Source organism: Ceratotherium simum, chromosome 1, assembly GCF_057802395.1.
Source record: "Ceratotherium simum simum isolate JZ-2026a chromosome 1, ASM5780239v1, whole genome shotgun sequence".
In the NCBI taxonomy this organism is placed as follows: domain Eukaryota; kingdom Metazoa; phylum Chordata; class Mammalia; order Perissodactyla; family Rhinocerotidae; genus Ceratotherium; species Ceratotherium simum.
This window is the reverse complement of record NC_141900.1, coordinates 36773532-36791242: the sequence shown is the minus strand read 5'-3', so window position 1 is coordinate 36791242 and position 17711 is coordinate 36773532. Positions and strand designations below refer to the sequence as shown.

At 32.9% G+C, this 17711-nt stretch overlaps 1 protein-coding gene across 12 annotated transcripts in view; it reads right to left on the bottom strand.

Annotated features, from left to right (window-relative positions):
• AKAP9 (A-kinase anchoring protein 9) overlaps nucleotides 1–17711 on the bottom strand; it is a 152521-nt gene that overhangs the window by 114183 nt on the left and 20627 nt on the right. For all 12 annotated transcript variants that reach the window (XR_015548901.1, XM_087418649.1, XM_087419248.1 and 9 more), the window contains 6 exons: nucleotides 10041–10298; nucleotides 7430–7474; nucleotides 3302–3355; nucleotides 2768–2935; nucleotides 1312–1467; nucleotides 248–445 (listed from right to left, as the gene is read on the bottom strand). Coding sequence is in view for 11 of the 12 variants with exons in the window: in XM_087418649.1 (XP_087274775.1) it covers nucleotides 248–445; nucleotides 1312–1467; nucleotides 2768–2935; nucleotides 3302–3355; nucleotides 7430–7474; nucleotides 10041–10298 (879 nt within the window). In the remaining variant the exon portion in view is untranslated. The remainder of the gene's footprint in view (nucleotides 1–247; nucleotides 446–1311; nucleotides 1468–2767; nucleotides 2936–3301; nucleotides 3356–7429; nucleotides 7475–10040; nucleotides 10299–17711) is intronic.

Here is a 17711-nt window from a genome sequence, read left to right as displayed (position 1 = left end):
GAGAACTCAGTTTAACATAGGCTGATCACTTTCAAGGAACTCAGTAATAGGTATTATCTTGAAAACTATTATTGTGTGACTCCCAATTGCTTTTGAAATAAATTATTTTACATACTTAAAGAGTTTTGCTTAATTCTGAAATTTTGTGATTCATGTGCATAATAAAAAGATAAACACTTGCATAAAAAACTTTAAAGTTAATTGTAAAGCTGCTGCACATTGGCTGACTTCCTTAAAATAAACATACCATTTCATATGTTTTAATTTTCTCTTGTAAGAAACTAATTTGCATTTTGAAGTCTTCTTTCTTTTTTTGATAATCTTCTAAGAGATGGTCTTGTTCCTCCAGCTGTTGCTGATGAGTGAGGATCTGCTGTTTGGCTTGTAGTAAATCTGCAGCTGTGTTACTGTGAGTGCTGTTTCTCAGAGTTTCACTAGCCTGTAACTTGAAAATAGAAAGAAATCCCACAGTATTAAATTCTGACGTGACTGCAGTAAGGAACAGACATCTTTTGAGGTATTACTCAGCCCACAATTGCTCTCTGGAACTGTGCTGGATTCACAGGCTTGAGACCTCAGCCAACATGCTGCCATGGCTGATCAGACGAATATGAGCACACTATCCAAAAGGAACCAATAAGATTCTTTCCCATGATAAAGCAGGAAAAGTAGTCTAGTGAGAAGTGAGACTGAGACAGACACCCACAAAGAAATGGGGCCTGAAAGACAGTACTTCCTAAATTCCCGATGACTTTCTAGATTCTGGTTCCAATTCCTTTCAGAGGCCTGGTTATATTTCTGCCTCAAATTCTGTAAGATACCAGTATCCTTACATTAAATTCCTCCCTTTTGCTTAAACTATCTCAAATTATTTTCTGTTACTTGACATCAGAAACCTTGATTAATCCCATTAGACTCCTACGGCTCTAATTAAAGGTAAGTGGAATATATTTAGTCTAGTTGCCACTTTAGAACCTAACTACAATAAAATCATACCAAGGTTGGCAAAGCTAGGATGTGATTACAAGTTAATTTCTGCAAAAATCCACCCAATCAGACTTATAAGGTTTTGTAGGATTTCAAAATATAGATAAGGAAGAAGTACAAAGAAAATAATTAGCAAGAAACCACTCAAGAAGTATGAATTAAATTCTTGGTTAACAATAACAATAGGTATTTACTAGTGTTTTCATGATATAGAATAAGCAAATGGCTTTTAAACAAATTTATATTTGTTTTGTAAAGTATGAAAATTTTTTAAAAACTCATTACTAAATATCTAATAAATTTTGTTCTATTAGCAATACTTACATGTTGGAATTGAATCTGTAACTTTTGACTTTGTTCTGTCAACTCTAAAAATTCTCTCATTGTCTCATCCTTTTCTCTTCTTGCTTGTTGTAAATTAGCAGTGAGCTGGGTTATGATGCCATCTCTTTGTTTAATGGCAGCTTCAAATTCTTGTAACTAAAAGACATCAGCGAAAATAATAAGTGCTAGACTTACTTTTTGTAACAAAATTGAATATTATTACAGGTAGCTGTTCTTCAAAAACATGATATTCAAAATGCATTGGCAGGGCCGGCCCTGTGGCTTGGTGGTTAAGTGCGCGCGCTGCGATGCTGGTGGCCCGGGTTCGGATCCCGGGTGCGCATCGAGGCACCGCTTCTCCGTTCATCCTGAGGCCGAGTCCCACATACAGCAACTAGAAGGATGTGCAGCTACGACATACAACTATCCACTGGGGCTTTGGGGGGAAAAAAAATAAAATAAATAAAATCTTAAAAAAACAAACAAACAAAAAAAAAACAAAATGCATTGGCAGAATTATTTCAATTTGTAAGCAATCTTTCCCATATTTGAAAGCTATTACCTTGCAGGAATTAGTTTTACTTCCAAATCATTTTTTGTTGTTGTTGTTGAGGAAGATTGGCCCTGAGCTAACATCTGTTGTCAATCTTCCTCTTTTTGCTTGAGGAAAATTGTCCCTGAGCTAACATCTGTGCCAGTTTTACTCTATTTTGTATGTGGGATGCCACCACAGCATGGCTTGATGAGTGGTGTGTAGGTCCACACTCGGGATCCAAACCTGCCAACCCCAGGCTGCCGAAGCAGAGTCCACAAACTTAACCACTATGTCACTGGGCCGGCCCCAACCAATCAATTTTTTAAAAAATTATCTAACTAAGGAACAAAATACATTAGGTCTGACTTATCCATATAGCTATTTCTAGAAGAACAAGTGCCTTTATATTTAGAGATGCCCCAATCTGTTCATAGGCATCACCATCATAGACATGTTCAAGCCTCACTTGTTCCCGGACAGGATGAAACTGAAATGTAGTCTGTCATCCTCATCAATGTCCTATTTCACCTTGTTTTCATAACTGACTGCACAAACAACAAATGTCATTTTAACCACAAGAGGTTACTTACTAGGACTCGCTGACATTTTTAATGAGTTTAAGTCATAACATTTTGATGTAGTTTGCACTATAATTTTCTCTCAGGCTGATTACAAAATCATCTATCCTACTGAAGTGATTTAGGCCTTAGCTACCTCATAACGTTAAACAAAAGAGTCGACATAAGCCCTATTAATGGAATCCCAGTTTTAAGTGAGGTTGTTCACAATATGTATAAGGACAAATACTACAAGATGACTTTAAGTTACCATTTAAAAAACTATCTTTAAAGAATGTACATATATTATCACTCAAATTTCCTATTTTTGTAACAAACCAAAAGCCACATAAGGTAAACATACCTGCTGCAGTCCTTCAGTCCCATAGGTGGCCCTCATTTCTTCTAGTTCTCTGTTTAGCTCTTCAATCTCATGCTGTTTCCCAGCCAATTCATTCTCCATCTCCACATGGGTCTGACTGAACTGTGCTCCATGTTCAGAAGAAGAATCATCAACACCAAATTCTTCTTCCTAAATCAATCCCAGATTTTTAATAATTCGGTACTAGCAACATTCCTCACGAAGAGGGATTCAAAAATTGAATTCCATAGCAAAGTCCACTTTAAAACATCACTCATCACCTGGGAGTTTACTAGTATGGCAACCTACTTTGTTTTTAATGTGATATATACCTCAAGAGCAAAAACAAGATATCTGCAAATTCTGAAACAACTGAGTTTTATAACAGAAGGTGGATAATTTTGTTTTGTTATACATTAAACGTATTTAGAAATCAAACATAGAAAGAAGTACATGCAGGAAAAAGCTCTGTTAGTAAGCCAGATGGTTTTAAATAGTATAAAACATTAGTATCATGAGTAGTTTTAAATACTGTACCCTTAACAAATCTGTAGGCTTTTCTGTTCTCACCACAAAACTGCAACCATTTACCTGTATAAAAACAATTTCCTGATATATTACGATTTTATACAGAATTTTATTTAAAGCTAACAATTATATTTCTGCTAAGTGTATTCATGCATCTTTTATGCCTAGGGAAAATGCCTCATTGGCAAAAATAGATATGGTGATTAAATTTTAGTATCTGAAAGACATTATGACCATTTCAAATGCCAATGATTCCTCAAACATTTGAGTGTTTACAATGCAAAAGACACTGTACTATACATATTTATTTAAATGCATTAAAGTTCTAAGTGCAGTTTCTACTTTGTCTTCAGAAGGATAACTAAAACCTCAAGTTACTAGATCCCCTTCTACAAAACACTGCCTTAAATCATTCAAATAATCTTTTTTTAATTAAGCCTTATTCATTTTAAAGTAAAACTGTTCACTGGTGCAAATTCATTGAAGGTTGGTAACCAGGTCAAGAGTAGGAGGAGATGAAGAGGTGAGGAACGCTCCGCAAGAACTTTCTCCTGGGGGTAAAACTATGATAGCCATGCCAACCCTGACCAATGTGAAGATTTTCCATAACATATTACTGCCTGTCTCTATCACAGACATTTTGTGGTAGGAGGAAGGATGATGACAGAATATGTCTCCAGGGTCAATCTGGTGGGAGATTAATTTCAGATCAATTAATATATTTAACAATCCCCTCTTTCCCCCTCACAGTGCACAAATGAACTTCATTCCTGCTTACATCTTAATTATTCACAATTCTGTTAATAGAACCCAAGATAATGAAGTTTTTACTGTTTAAATACATAGGATAGAATATCCTACAATTAAGATTAGATCCATACGAACCGCAACATTTTAAAAAATGAAGATTATAATTAAGAATTCTTTAGGGTTTGAATCCTTTGTTTTTTCCTAAGGATAATTTCTGAAAAACAAAGCTAAAGTAAAAAAAAAAAATTTCACCTTATGGCAACACAATATTGCAAGTTCTGAAACCTATCAGAAGACAGGAGTACTAAACTCTATTAAGATTATTAATACCAAGTCATCTGCAATGACTTTCAAATTAAATTCTTCTAAATTTCAATTAGTTTTTCTTGATTCTGAAATGAAGCAGTTTGATAAGCATCTACTAAAATTTTTACTTTAGAGTAACAGTGTAATGAAATGGATTTTATGAATATATTCAAATATTAAGCAATATATTCCTTTAAGTGGTGATGATATCACTATTATATAAATTAGTTATCTGTTTATAATAATTAATTGTATCTAACATATTATATAGCCAACATTCAACTTAATTTTTCTCTAAGTTAAGCAAATTTAACACTTGAACAACTCATATGTATTGGTTTCTTAAAATACTACAAAATACCACTACTTAAAATACTATTTTCAAAACTTAATTATATTTTCAAATATATATTCAATATATATATTTTCAAAACATTATCAATATTAATAAATTTTAAAAATTTAATACCATGTAAATAGGTAAAAAAAGATTATTCATCAGAACTAAACTAGAACAAACTATATTCCAAAGTTAGAATAGAAATACTCAATAGAATATTAGGATCATTAATAGTTAGCAATAAATTATTCTATTTTTTAATATAGATAATTATTTTATTGATACCTAAAGGGTAGAGTATTTATCTCTTCTTCCTACATTAGCCTTCTAACACTGGGCAAACTATAATATGAAAGTAAATTCATAACTTGAAACATGAAGATTAGATTATAATAGACTCCTTCAACTGAAAAAAAGTTCAACTTTTCTTAATGTCCTTTTTTACTGTGGCATTTGTCAAAGTTATTTAACCTTTAGGCTATACTAATATATTCTTTCTGAATTCACAGATTTACTCAACTTGTATAGACAACTTGAAGATTTGGGAAAGCACAAGTAAGGTACACTATGAATTTTAAAATGTTCTGTAGAAGTATCATCTCATAAAAATAATGCTATTCAGAAAAAATCAGAAGGAAGATCATTCTTATTTTATAACCATAAAATGGCCTTAACACAAAAAACTTTTCCTTTCAGTGGACATTAGCTGAAATACATTAAAAAAAACTCACTCTTTATGATTAATATCTTATCCTTATTATACTTAATTTCACAGTACATTTATTAAAAAATATTAATAACAAATGTTTTAATAAAAAATAAGAAGAATCTGATGGTTCATAAAAGTTCATGACAATTATAGGAGTTCAAAGTGCCTAGCTGACTCATAGAATTGGAGCCAAGTAACTAATAAGGTTAAGATCATTCATTCAAAGTTAAAGTTGAATATCAAACACCATGCTGTATACCTTCAATATATACAAGTTTTAATTGTCAATTATACCTCAATAAAGCTGAAGCAGAGAGAGAGAAAAAGAAAACGAAGTGAAACTAAAAAAAAAAAACAACAAAAAAACCCAAGTCGAAGTTGATGGCTAAGTTTATGTTACTTTATGGCTACAGGCTATGTCTCCAACCACAGCCAGTCATTTCATAAATGCGATGAATCATACAAGCAACTTAGTTAAGAAGTACTCGAATAATCAGATGAAATCTAATATGGGAGTGTATGCCCTAATAATCTCATCTTTCTATACATAGCAAAGTATATTTATTTACCTGTCTTGTCTCTATGTTGCCTCTGGAATTCTCAACTTTCTCCAAATAACTCTTCTCAAAGGGTATCGACAAAAATATTTCATGTGTATATGGCATTCTGGATATGAAATGTCCCTCATGGAGGACTGAACAGACTATGTATAATTTAAATTAATTTTCAACAAGGGTATTTTTTATTTAGTCTGATTTCTCTAAATATGTAATTGGATATATATTTATACAGAACAGATCCTAGGTAGGGCATAGAATAAAATTATCTGACTAATTCCTTCTAGGCCTGAATCCATTTTTCAATCCAATGAGCATACTAGCCACAGAAGTCAAGAACATTAAGCACACACCATATCTATATACATATAATTTCCAAACTGGAATTTCCAATATTATTACCATTTGAATTAAAAACCTGCAAATCATAATCTTTGGATGGCTTTAGCTTTCAAATCTATATTAATAAAAATTAAGTTTTACTGTCTTATCCCAATGTAAGAAAATGGCTACATAAAATTTTAACCAAATTTCCTAAGTATGTCTGAGATGGTCTGACCTGTAGCCACCTGGCTTATAAAAAAAAAAAATTTCAAGCTGTGATTTTAAATCAAGATACTTCCTATAGAGGCAACTTTATGTAGCCTAAATCGGGCACCAATTGATTTAACACTGGTTAATTATTTTCCTGACCAGATTACTAATGCATATACTCCCAGCTTTTAAACACATTAAACTTTTGAAGTGTCAAAGTTTTTACTCTCATTAGCCATCCAAAACAGTAAAAGAACATGAAGATACTTTTTTTCTATCAGAAACCTACAATAAATCAAAACTTAAGGAATACACTGAGTTGAACCATTCAGAGTAAAGAATAATTTTCCACGTCCTCAAAGTCTGGGCCAAAGAAATGAAAACCATATCTAAAAGAATAAGAAAAAGATAACAAAATAACATATTTATCACTAACAATAAAGAAGGTAATTCCTAAAGTGGCCAACGCCTACATTAGCTTTTATCCTCTAAATTAAAAATCACTATTGCCAAATTAATTTCAATAAATGAATTTATATAATAGACTAGAATTCAAGCATTTATAAAAAGTATTATTCAAAATGAAATAGCCTGTATTATGAAATGTTTGGTGTGTTAAATATGGATACGTTACAACAACCACATATTCCAGAAACCCAATATCAAACACTTTCCCAGAAACTAAAACAAGGTCTCTATCTAATTAATGACCAAGCTATTCAAACGGATTTAGGACCCCAGTTAATAATTTGAAAAAAAGATATACTGAAAAACATAATCTTCAGGTTTCCTAGGTCATTTACACGATATTATGTTATGCCATATTTTATTACATTTATAAAAATACAGAAGCATGTGAGTTGCAAGAAATAAAGTACTAATAATCAATAATAGTTTCAATAATACTATAAAATGTCAATCATAATATTACTTATTCTTACCTCTGAACTATAATCATCTGCTGTGGTTGAAATTTCACTTTCCAGCTAAAACAAAAAGTAAAAATTGATTATATTAAGGTCTTTTCTCCCCCTAAATATTGTACTTTTTTTATTATTAACTCATTACTAACAGTAACATGTGATAGAAAACTCACATAAAAATATCACTAAAAAACTAGTAAAAATTATTCAGATCTTTAAAAATTTCACTCTGGTTATGAACCACAATGGCTATATAACATATCTAAAATTTATCACTAGGCATTTTTCTAAATATAAAAGTATCAAGAGGTACTTTCACACAGGGTCTTGTATACACTACAAATCATTTGTAAGACAAAAGCACCAAATAAGATATCATTCCTCTAATTCTTATATCTCTTAAATAAAAGAAAGTCCTAAAATGTTAGTCAAAAAAGTTTAATTTCTTCAAAAAGAATCATCATCAAATCTTGATGCTAGAAAAGTAGTAACGTGAAGAAAAATAACAACCTTTGTTGTTATTAACTCCTCTGCACCTTACAAAGCACTTTCAAAGACATTCTTTTATCCTTGGGATTTGGGTATACAGCAAGTGGCTTTTCCAAGCTTCCCTAAGCTTAGAAGTACTAGGAAGAGTCAAGGAGGAAATCTAAAATTTCACTGTTCACCCTCTCATCTAATCTAAGAATCTCATTTTACAAGTTAGGAAACAAGACTTAGATATTTCACATTTTCATTCAACAAATATGAACCACCACCATCTCCTTTCTCATTTACACGTATGGAAATTTTATTCATCACTCAAGACCAAGTTCTAAGTCTACCTCCTCCATGATGTAGTAACTGATGCCAGTAACGAAAATAAGCTTACCCCTATTCTAAACGTCTGTAGCAGTGGTTCCTAACGGATGTGGCCCACTTTTAAATCTAAAATATTTTCATAACACAGGCCCTCACCATTGATTCACTTATGCCTTTTAAATAGCTATTGATTAAATGCATACTGTGAACTGAAAACTATGGTACTGAGGATAAAATGGTGAACAAGACATTCTTTGCACTCAAAATACTAAAACTCTAGTAAAGAACCCAAATATTGATTTGTTATGCAGAAAAAGATAACAAATACATATTCAAATCAAATCAAGCACCAGAGTTGCCATATTATATTATTTAAAAGGTCCTGATTTCAATAAAAAATTGCAAAATACACAAAGAAAAAGGAAAGTATGGCTCATACACAAGAAAAACAACAGTCAGTAGAAACTGTCCCTGAGGAAACACACATATTGGACTTGAATAGACAAAGACTTTAGACCAGGTATTTTAAATATAGTTAAATAAGTGAAGAAAACAATATTTAAAAAACTAAAGAAAATTACAAGAATAACGCCTCATCAAATAGAGAATAACAATAAAAAGAAAGAACTTTTATAAAAGAACCAAAGAGAAATTCTGGAGTTAAAAGTAGAATAACTGAAATGAAAAATTCACTAGAGGGGCTTAACATCAGATTTGAGGAGGAAGAAGAAAGAATCAGCAAACTTCAATATAGTTCCATTGAAATTATCCAGTCTGAGGAAAAGAAGGAAGAAAAATGAGCAGAGCATCAGAGATATGTACAACAATATCAAACATACTAACATATTCATAACAAGAGACCCAGAAGGAGAGAAAAGAAACGGGCAGAAAAAATACTTGAAGATATTAATCTAACATATCCAAGATGCTCAACAAACTCAAGCAGGAAAAACTAAAAAAACATCCATTCTTATGAATAGCAAATCTCTACTGACATCTCTGACCTCTTAAATAAAGCTTAAATCCCTACATATCTAAATATTTCTGTTTCCACATAAATATGCCAGGGCACAATCCAAATTATAATCATCATCTGCCTTGTCCAACACTCTTTCTCCTAAACATCCCATCATTCTCTACTCCTGGTCTTAGTTGGTGGCTCCACCATCCTACCTACCACCCAATCCACTCAACTTCTCCCTCATCTCCTTATTCTGGAAAATTATATCCTTAAGGGGAGGAAGAAAATTAGCATTTATTGAGGACTTTCTACGGGCCAGGTGCAATCTCCTGCCCCTTACCATTACTACCACCCCATCCCCATCACTTTGTGATCCATTTAAAACTAAACTACCTATGGTTTCCAAATCACATCACACTGTTTCATGTCTTTTCAAATGCTGTTTCTTTGGCACCGAGGTTGCCTCTCCAACTTCTTTGCCTCTAAGCTAACTCTAACTTACACTTCAAGGCTCAGTTCTATTATCTCTTCCAGGAAACTTTCCCAAATAACACACACAAGGCTGATTTGGGCGTTCTTCCAAATCATGGTACTCTAGGGTATCAAGTACACTGTTGCAAGAATAGCTCTAATCAGAGAACACGACCTATCTTACAAACTGCCTTCCCCACTAGACTGACTTCCTGAAAGGGCAGAGACTGTCATATTTACCTCTGTATCCTTGGTGCTCAATCCTTGGCATATTCTAATTGCTTAATAAATGTTCCTTGAAATAAGCTCATAAAAATTGCACAGGATGCTAATGAGTGTTGACATACAACTTTCCACTTAGAACTTTAATGTTTAAAAATCTGGATAAATACTTACTTCAACAGAGAAAACGTGGTCACGTCTGATCATTTCTCCACCATGTAGGTTTCTCATTATTGTGGATTCAGGAGTCACAGCTGATCCTACTCTCTGAGAACTATTTACGTACATCTCGTCATTCTGTGATTGCTCAATATTCAAAGCTTGGTATGCTGACACATCATGTTTACTGCTTGAAGTTTTCTTCTTTTTTTTCTGCTTCTTAGAAAGATTCTGCCCATCAGACTGAGCTTTCCTTTGTCGAAACTGGGCAAGCTACAGAAAAAAAGAAATTGTCATTATTGTCAAAGATAATTTTCCTTTATCACCACTAAGTAAAAATCACTTCTGGAGTTACTTTCTTTAAAAGAACAAACCATCGCTAAAATGATGACAAAATAAATGACAATTGTTACAGTCTTTAATATAAGAATAACTGTTGAATTGCAAAGAAATTAGGTATTTCTGAATACATGCTATTCAAATATTGAGAAGTAAGAAGTGAAAATGTCGTGTCTAAAGACAAAAATTTAGCCCAGAGTTGGATAGAATAAGGAAAACAAGTACTCTCATTCACTGTTTGATGAGAGTGTAATCTCTGGATGTGAGATTATATGAAACTATAGGAGCTCTAAATGCATTTGCTTTGTGGACTTTCTGGGACTTCTACTAATTTATACTAAATGTAATTAGTCCATGTAAAAAGAAAACAAATGATCATTGCAGGCTTATTTATTATGGGAAAAAATTAGAAATAATTTAAATAAAAATATCAAACAACAGTGCTTCCCATCCCTTAATCATTTTTACATATCATCATCAGGATTTTTGCCATATCCTAGTTCGACCTTTATCATTTACTTAACATGTTTTAATTAGTGTACTTTTCTTACGTAAATTTATTTTAAAAGGAGACATTCTAACCCTGGTATAAATTAAAAGCCAGTATCACTTGTGATTTCTTTCTAAAAAATAGAAAACAAAAATGAATACAATGAAAAATAAAACTACACTATTACAATTTTAGTTATATATTATTGCTGAAGGTAATAAGAGAAATAGGCAAGTGTGGGAAGGATATTAAGGATGTACGAGCATCAAACAGACTTTTGGCTTGCCATAAGCAGATGGACTTGAAACCTGGAATGGTAATAACTTTCCTACAATACTAACCAATGTTATTTAATACTGGATCAGGATATCATCTAAAATATCTTGTCACCAGCTAAAATCAGAAGTATGCATATACATACTTTGGGCAACATTGGATTAACTCAATTAAAATAATATTAATGCAAACCACTGTTAATAAAGATGTTTATGACATGGTAGTAGGTATAAAATAATATTGCGATATAATCTTTTTTAATAAAAGGAAAATTAGATGCATCTCTTTTAACAAAGACAAGGCAGGTCTCAGGCTCACAGTCTTCAATAACTCTAACTAGCTTGGATTTTAGCAACATTATACACACAGGCGTACACAAATCTGGAAGACTATACCCATAATAACTTTGGTCTATCTATGGATTTGAGATTACAGGTATTTTTCCTTGTGCTTATTCGAAATTTCCTTTTTTATGCAATAAATTTTCTAAATTTTTTATGAAGCAACTACTAATCACTGATTCCTAAATTTAATTTGAGTGCTTTGATGATTCCGAGAGGAGAGAGACAAAAGCAAAAGAACAGGGGTAAGCCCCTTATGCCTTAAAAAGAGGAAATATACCACCAGTATATTAATTATATAACTATTAATTAGACCCATTACAAAGATGGCCAATTAATTTCTTATGATACAAAGTATTAAAGCAATCTTAATAATGATGTTGATATCATTAACTATCAAAATATGTGACAAATATCAGAACCTACAGAATAACATACAGCATATTTATACTTATTTTGTCTGCTGTAGATGAAGAAAAGTATACAGATATGGAATGTTTACTTAATAAAGATGTCTAATTCATACATCAAAAATATCTAATCACTGCCCTTGTAGAATATAAAAATATATCACATTTAAATTTTTTTCTCAGTTATTTAGCAACTAGCCAGTTATTCTACCTCATGCCTGCTTAAGAAACAGATGCAAGACCAGTTGCCTCTATTTGTACATTATTAAGCTGCTGGAATGCATTTAAACTACTTTGGAGGATAGCAAATTCATTCTTAAAAATAAACCAACTGAAATAGTATTATATATTATCTGTAAATGGAATCAAAAGTCTAGGAACATCATTTTTAAAAGATTCCTCAGAGAATGCAAAACCAAGAAAAATAATGACATTCTTGATATTTATGCTCAATTTCAGAAACTTCTTAAAATTCCATGTCATTATACATTAGAAAATATATTCAGACAGCAGGAGATAGCAGGACAAAGATGAAGATTTTGTTTAAAATTCTAACCGTTGGGTTAAATATATATAATTTACATTTAATATTTACTTACATGTACAAATACATAACACAAAGGAGAAAACTAAAACTATATTATAAAGTTTGACTTTTTAAAAACACCTCTCTCTGAGACAACAGTATCCATTACTAAATGAACCCAAATGAAAAAGTTAATACTAGATAGATATGGAATAAAAGTAGAATGGTCCTATTATAGTGTTCAGAACAAATCACTTCTAAGGACATAAAATTACCAAGAGAATATTTTAGGCCTGTTACTGATTATATGAAGTTATATTATTTTTTCAGAACAATTAACCAGAAGGTAAACTCCATGAGGGTAAGGTCTTTTGTTTTGTTCACTGTTATATATTCAAAGTCTACAACAGTACTCAATAAATAAATGTTGAGTGAAAAAAAGATAATTTATCTTTTATACAAAACTCATCACTAAGCAATCATTTTAAGCACTATTCCACAGAACCTGAGAATTAAGATGACATAACAGGCATATCTAATTCTACTATATAAACAACTTCCATTGTCTCAGAATTAACATTAGCAATTAAATGACTTAAAAAACAAAATAATCCCTTTCACCATAATCTCTCTCCTCTACTAGGCCAAAAATACCACAACACACTAAATTCTCAAAAATAATGCCCACAATACCTTTTTAGTAAGAGTTCTGTTTTATAAAAATGTGAGAGAGGGAACAAGATTATCACATAAATCTAATTTCTGATAGCTATCAAAGCTATTTTTATTTTAAATCTAAAAAATGGCAAGCTAGCAGATAAGCAAAAATCAGAAACTACTCAATTAGCTAATCATCTGATACTGAAATGATATACTTTAAATTACTAGGAAAACATTTATTCTAAAACATGCTGAAAATTCAGACTACAGCCATCTGTGTTTGCTATTTGGAAGCCAATTATAAAAATGTTAACATATGTAGGCACAGAAATAGTTGCAAGATTTACTGGAAAGATATTATGTCCACATACACTTGTCTTTCAATACTGATTCAGATCTCAAGCAAATACCTTACCCTGACCAGAACATGAATAAACGACTAAACAAAAATGACTGATAGGGGCCGGCCCCGTTGCTTAGCGGTTAAGTGGTGCGCTCCACTGCTGGCGGCCTGGGTTCGGATCCAGGCACCCACCGATGCACCCCTTGTCCGGCCATGCTGAGGTGGCATCCCACATACAGCAACTAGCAGGATGTGCAACTATGACATACAACTATCTACTGGGGCTTTGGGGAGAAAAAGGGGAAAAAAAAGGAGGAGGATTGGCAATAGATGTTAGCTCAGGGCCGGTCTTCCTCAGCAAAAAGAGGAGGATTGGCATGCATGTTAGCTCAGGGCTGATCTTCCTCACAAAAAAAAAAAAAAGACTGATAATTTATTTCTTAAACAACATTTAAAACTTTATAAACATTATTGTCAATAAAACAAGGGATTTTAAAAATGCTATATAAAAACATGCCACGCTTTTATAATGTCACTTCAAAAAAACTACTAATTGAAATCTGTTTTGTTTCTTGAGTGTTCACTGAGTGTTGACAACAACATGGTGCTAGACATGAGTTAAAATATACGGTCCTAGTAGTAGGATCTTTTAGCCAATCGATTACTTCACTGAGTTGTGAGAAACACATAAGATAAAAAGTTAGTGTACAACTTCATAAACTCCACAGTCCTATATATCTTTAGGGAGGTGGTATGGGAACCTCTCCTGTCCTGATTTTCTCAAAGAAGGCTTTCTGTAAGAGGTGTGGTTGTAGAGTTTTATATCTGTGAAGACATATGACAAGGTATTAAGAAGTTCGTTTATTTAACAAACATTTATTGACCCCCTATCACGTGTCCAGCCCTGTGCTAAAGGCAGGGCAGTTAGTGATGAATCAAATAGATACAAACCCTACTCCTAGGAATTGTAATCCAGGTAGGAAGAACAAATTAAACAAATATAGATAAACACAGGAATATATCACTTCAATAGAAAAGAAGTGTTTTAAAGAAAAAGTATAGGTACTAAAGAAAGCCTACAACAGAAAGACTTATTTTGGATGAGGATATGGGGAGAAGCCAGGAAATATCTTACTGAGAAAAGAATGTGGAAGCTGAGATTTGAAGACAAATATGAGTTACTTGCCCAAGATCATAATCACTACGTGGTAAAATAGAACATGAACATCTGACTCCAAATCCAGTACACTTTCCATTACACCAGTCTGTGTTCCGTGCATTCTGAGCTCTCTCTTCCTTCATTTGTCATTATACTTCAAATCCTAGAACACTCAGTTAAAGGCATGAACAAATGAAATCACTAAATCAACAAGTACTTTTTTGACAAAACTGAAGGAAAAAATACACACACAACAACACAGACACACCTCTCAAAGAGAATACCATAAAATATTTTTAAACTGTTATCTAGTCTTGCCAGTTTTCAAAAATAGCTGTAAGTAGAGCTATTTTCTATGTTTTTGCTGTAGAAAATTTTTAAAATCTGAATTAATTCTAATTATGGTAACTATTTGTACTTGTCAGTGTTGCCTTTAAACCTTTTTATTATTCCTTGATGAATATTGCATAAGAGTGCTGTATAAACTATTACAACAAAACTCCAGGGGCCTAACTATGGAAATGAAAAGATTACAAGAGCTGACCCAGAGACAATTTGTATGCAAAGCTGAAGCCAGGCAACTGAAAGCAAAGACGACAAAAGTAACATTTTAAGGATGTTCTGAAGCATCTTTTCCAACAATATCACAAAGATACAAACTGCAGGAAAATAACAGTGCCAAATACACCCCAGGAAATCAGATACAGAAAAGACCACAAGACTTTACATTATTGAGCCATCAAGTCTTATTTATATCCTATAATCTCATTCAATGCAGATTTTTTCTTAAGTTTGGGAACACCTTCTTGTCTAAGAAGAAAACAGATTCTGCAGCCTGAGGAATCGTCTTAATTTTGCATGTTTTAACACATTTCATTGTCTGGCACATAGTAGGCACAAATATTTGTTGAATGAAAAGAATGTTTCAAAAAGGATACAGATTACATATAATAGAGTACTGGACTGTTATGTCTACAGAGATTGTAATCAGCTAGCTATGTGACAGTGGACAAGACACTTAACCTTGGCAGAATCAAGTTTCTTCAACTGTAAAATGAAGAGGTAGATTAAAAGGATCTTTTAAGATTTCTTCCAGTCTTAAGGGCTTTTATGGAGAATTTTGTTTTCAATAGTTCCCTTTCCTTTCTCCTCTCCCTACTCTCACTTAATTAATAAAGGAGAAAAACTAGAATTCTACATAATAAAAAGTTTTTTTTAAACTGTTGCTTGAAATAACAATTCAATAAACAGTATCTATTACTAAATAATTCTAAATGGAAAGAGACGATAGATACAGAATAAAAAGTGGAATGATTATATTACAGTGTTTAGAACAAATCTCTTCTAAGTACATAAAATTATCAAAATATTGTTTTAAGCTCATGTTACTGATTATATGAAGTCAAATTATTATTCCAGAACAAATAACTAGAAGGTAAGCTCCAGGAGAGCAGGGATTTTTAATCAAAATCAAAGCCTATATAATACTCTTCAGTCTTGAACAGTGCCAGAATATAGGTTCTCAAAAAATGTCTGTTGAGTAAAAAAAAAGATAATTTATTTGTTACAGAAAAGAGGCTCCACCATGCAATAATTTTAGGCATTATTCCTCAAAACTTCAGAATACCTGCATAGTTCCTTTAAAAAAAAAAAACCCAACACAAAACAAAACTGATAAATCAGGCCCATGGTTACATTACTGCACAACCATACAATGTAATATGATGTAGCTGTCAAAAATAATGTTTTCAAAAAAATTTTACTGTGGGAAAATGCTCTCAATATAAAGTCTGCGGAAAAAGAGGCCAAAATTGCATACTGAGTATGACTGAAGTTAAGTTTAAAAATATACTTACACATAGAAACAAAGAATCAACAAACTATTAATAGTGATTACTTGTAAGTTATGAGACTATGGGTGATTGTTTTTTTCTTTAAAGATCTTTATTGCTCCCCCCCCCACAGATCTGTAAAGAATATTCACTAATGAAATTATCACAGACTGATATGTTAATATCACTTGTAAAAGGATATAATACAACTACACATCCAATCCACCAGAAATCTCATCCCAAAAGACAAGAATAAGGCAGAAGCCCCAGGAATATGCCGTCCCGGGGCCTGGTCTCTTTCATCAGCTTCTCCAGACAGCTTGACCACAACCCATGGGCAGAACTGCCAGCACTGACAGGTCATTACACCTCACTGTTCAGATGTTACCTGCCTCTGTTTCATTTCACTGGCACCTCAGTTATTGCTAACAATGAACAGTGAGAAGAAAGGCACTTTGCCCCAAACTTATCTAGTCTCTGCATATTATGAAGCCTAATATCATTAAAAATAAATAAAAAATAGCAGTGCACATTTCATATAAGGGAGAATCCCTAAAACAAGGTCCATGTGTAACAGATGCTCTCTCCCAGCAGCATAAAAACATGCCAGTTTATCATCTGAGGTTTATTCATTTATAAGCCATAGGACTATTATTCCCTCTGATACACATATATTTTTTTGCATGAAATACTGACTTAAAAATAAAAGAATTGCTACATCTGGTCCGTTCAATCGTCCATCCTGTCAGGTATCTAGTGTTCATCAACAGCTCCAAGGGACATCTGTCAGAGATCATTTATGCAATGAAACCGGGTGTATAATAAACAGACAATAACGGGCCGACCCCGTGGCTTAGCGGTTAAGTGTGTGCGCTGCGCTACTGGCAGCCTGGGTTCGGATCCCAGGCACCCACTGACGCACCGCTTCTCCGGCCATGCTGAGGCCGCGTCCCACATACAGCAACTAGAAGGATGTGCAACTATGACATACAACTATCTGCTGGGGCTTTGGGGGGAAAAAATAAATAAATAAAATCTTTAAAAAAAAAAAAAAAAAACAGACAATAACACAAATATTTGTTTTGGCTTCACCTACTCTTCCTATGCCATTCCCCAGCGTGGTCACTACTCCCCAAGGACTGAAAAACCATGAGGTCATGATCTCTGCACCCTCTGGGCCCTTGGCACATGCTGGGCATCAGAAGACTGAGAAAAGTTAACACAGCAGCAGTGTTTGTAATAGTTAAAAAAAACAAAACAAAACATGGAAACAACCCAAATACTCATTGATATGAGAATGGATACTGAGG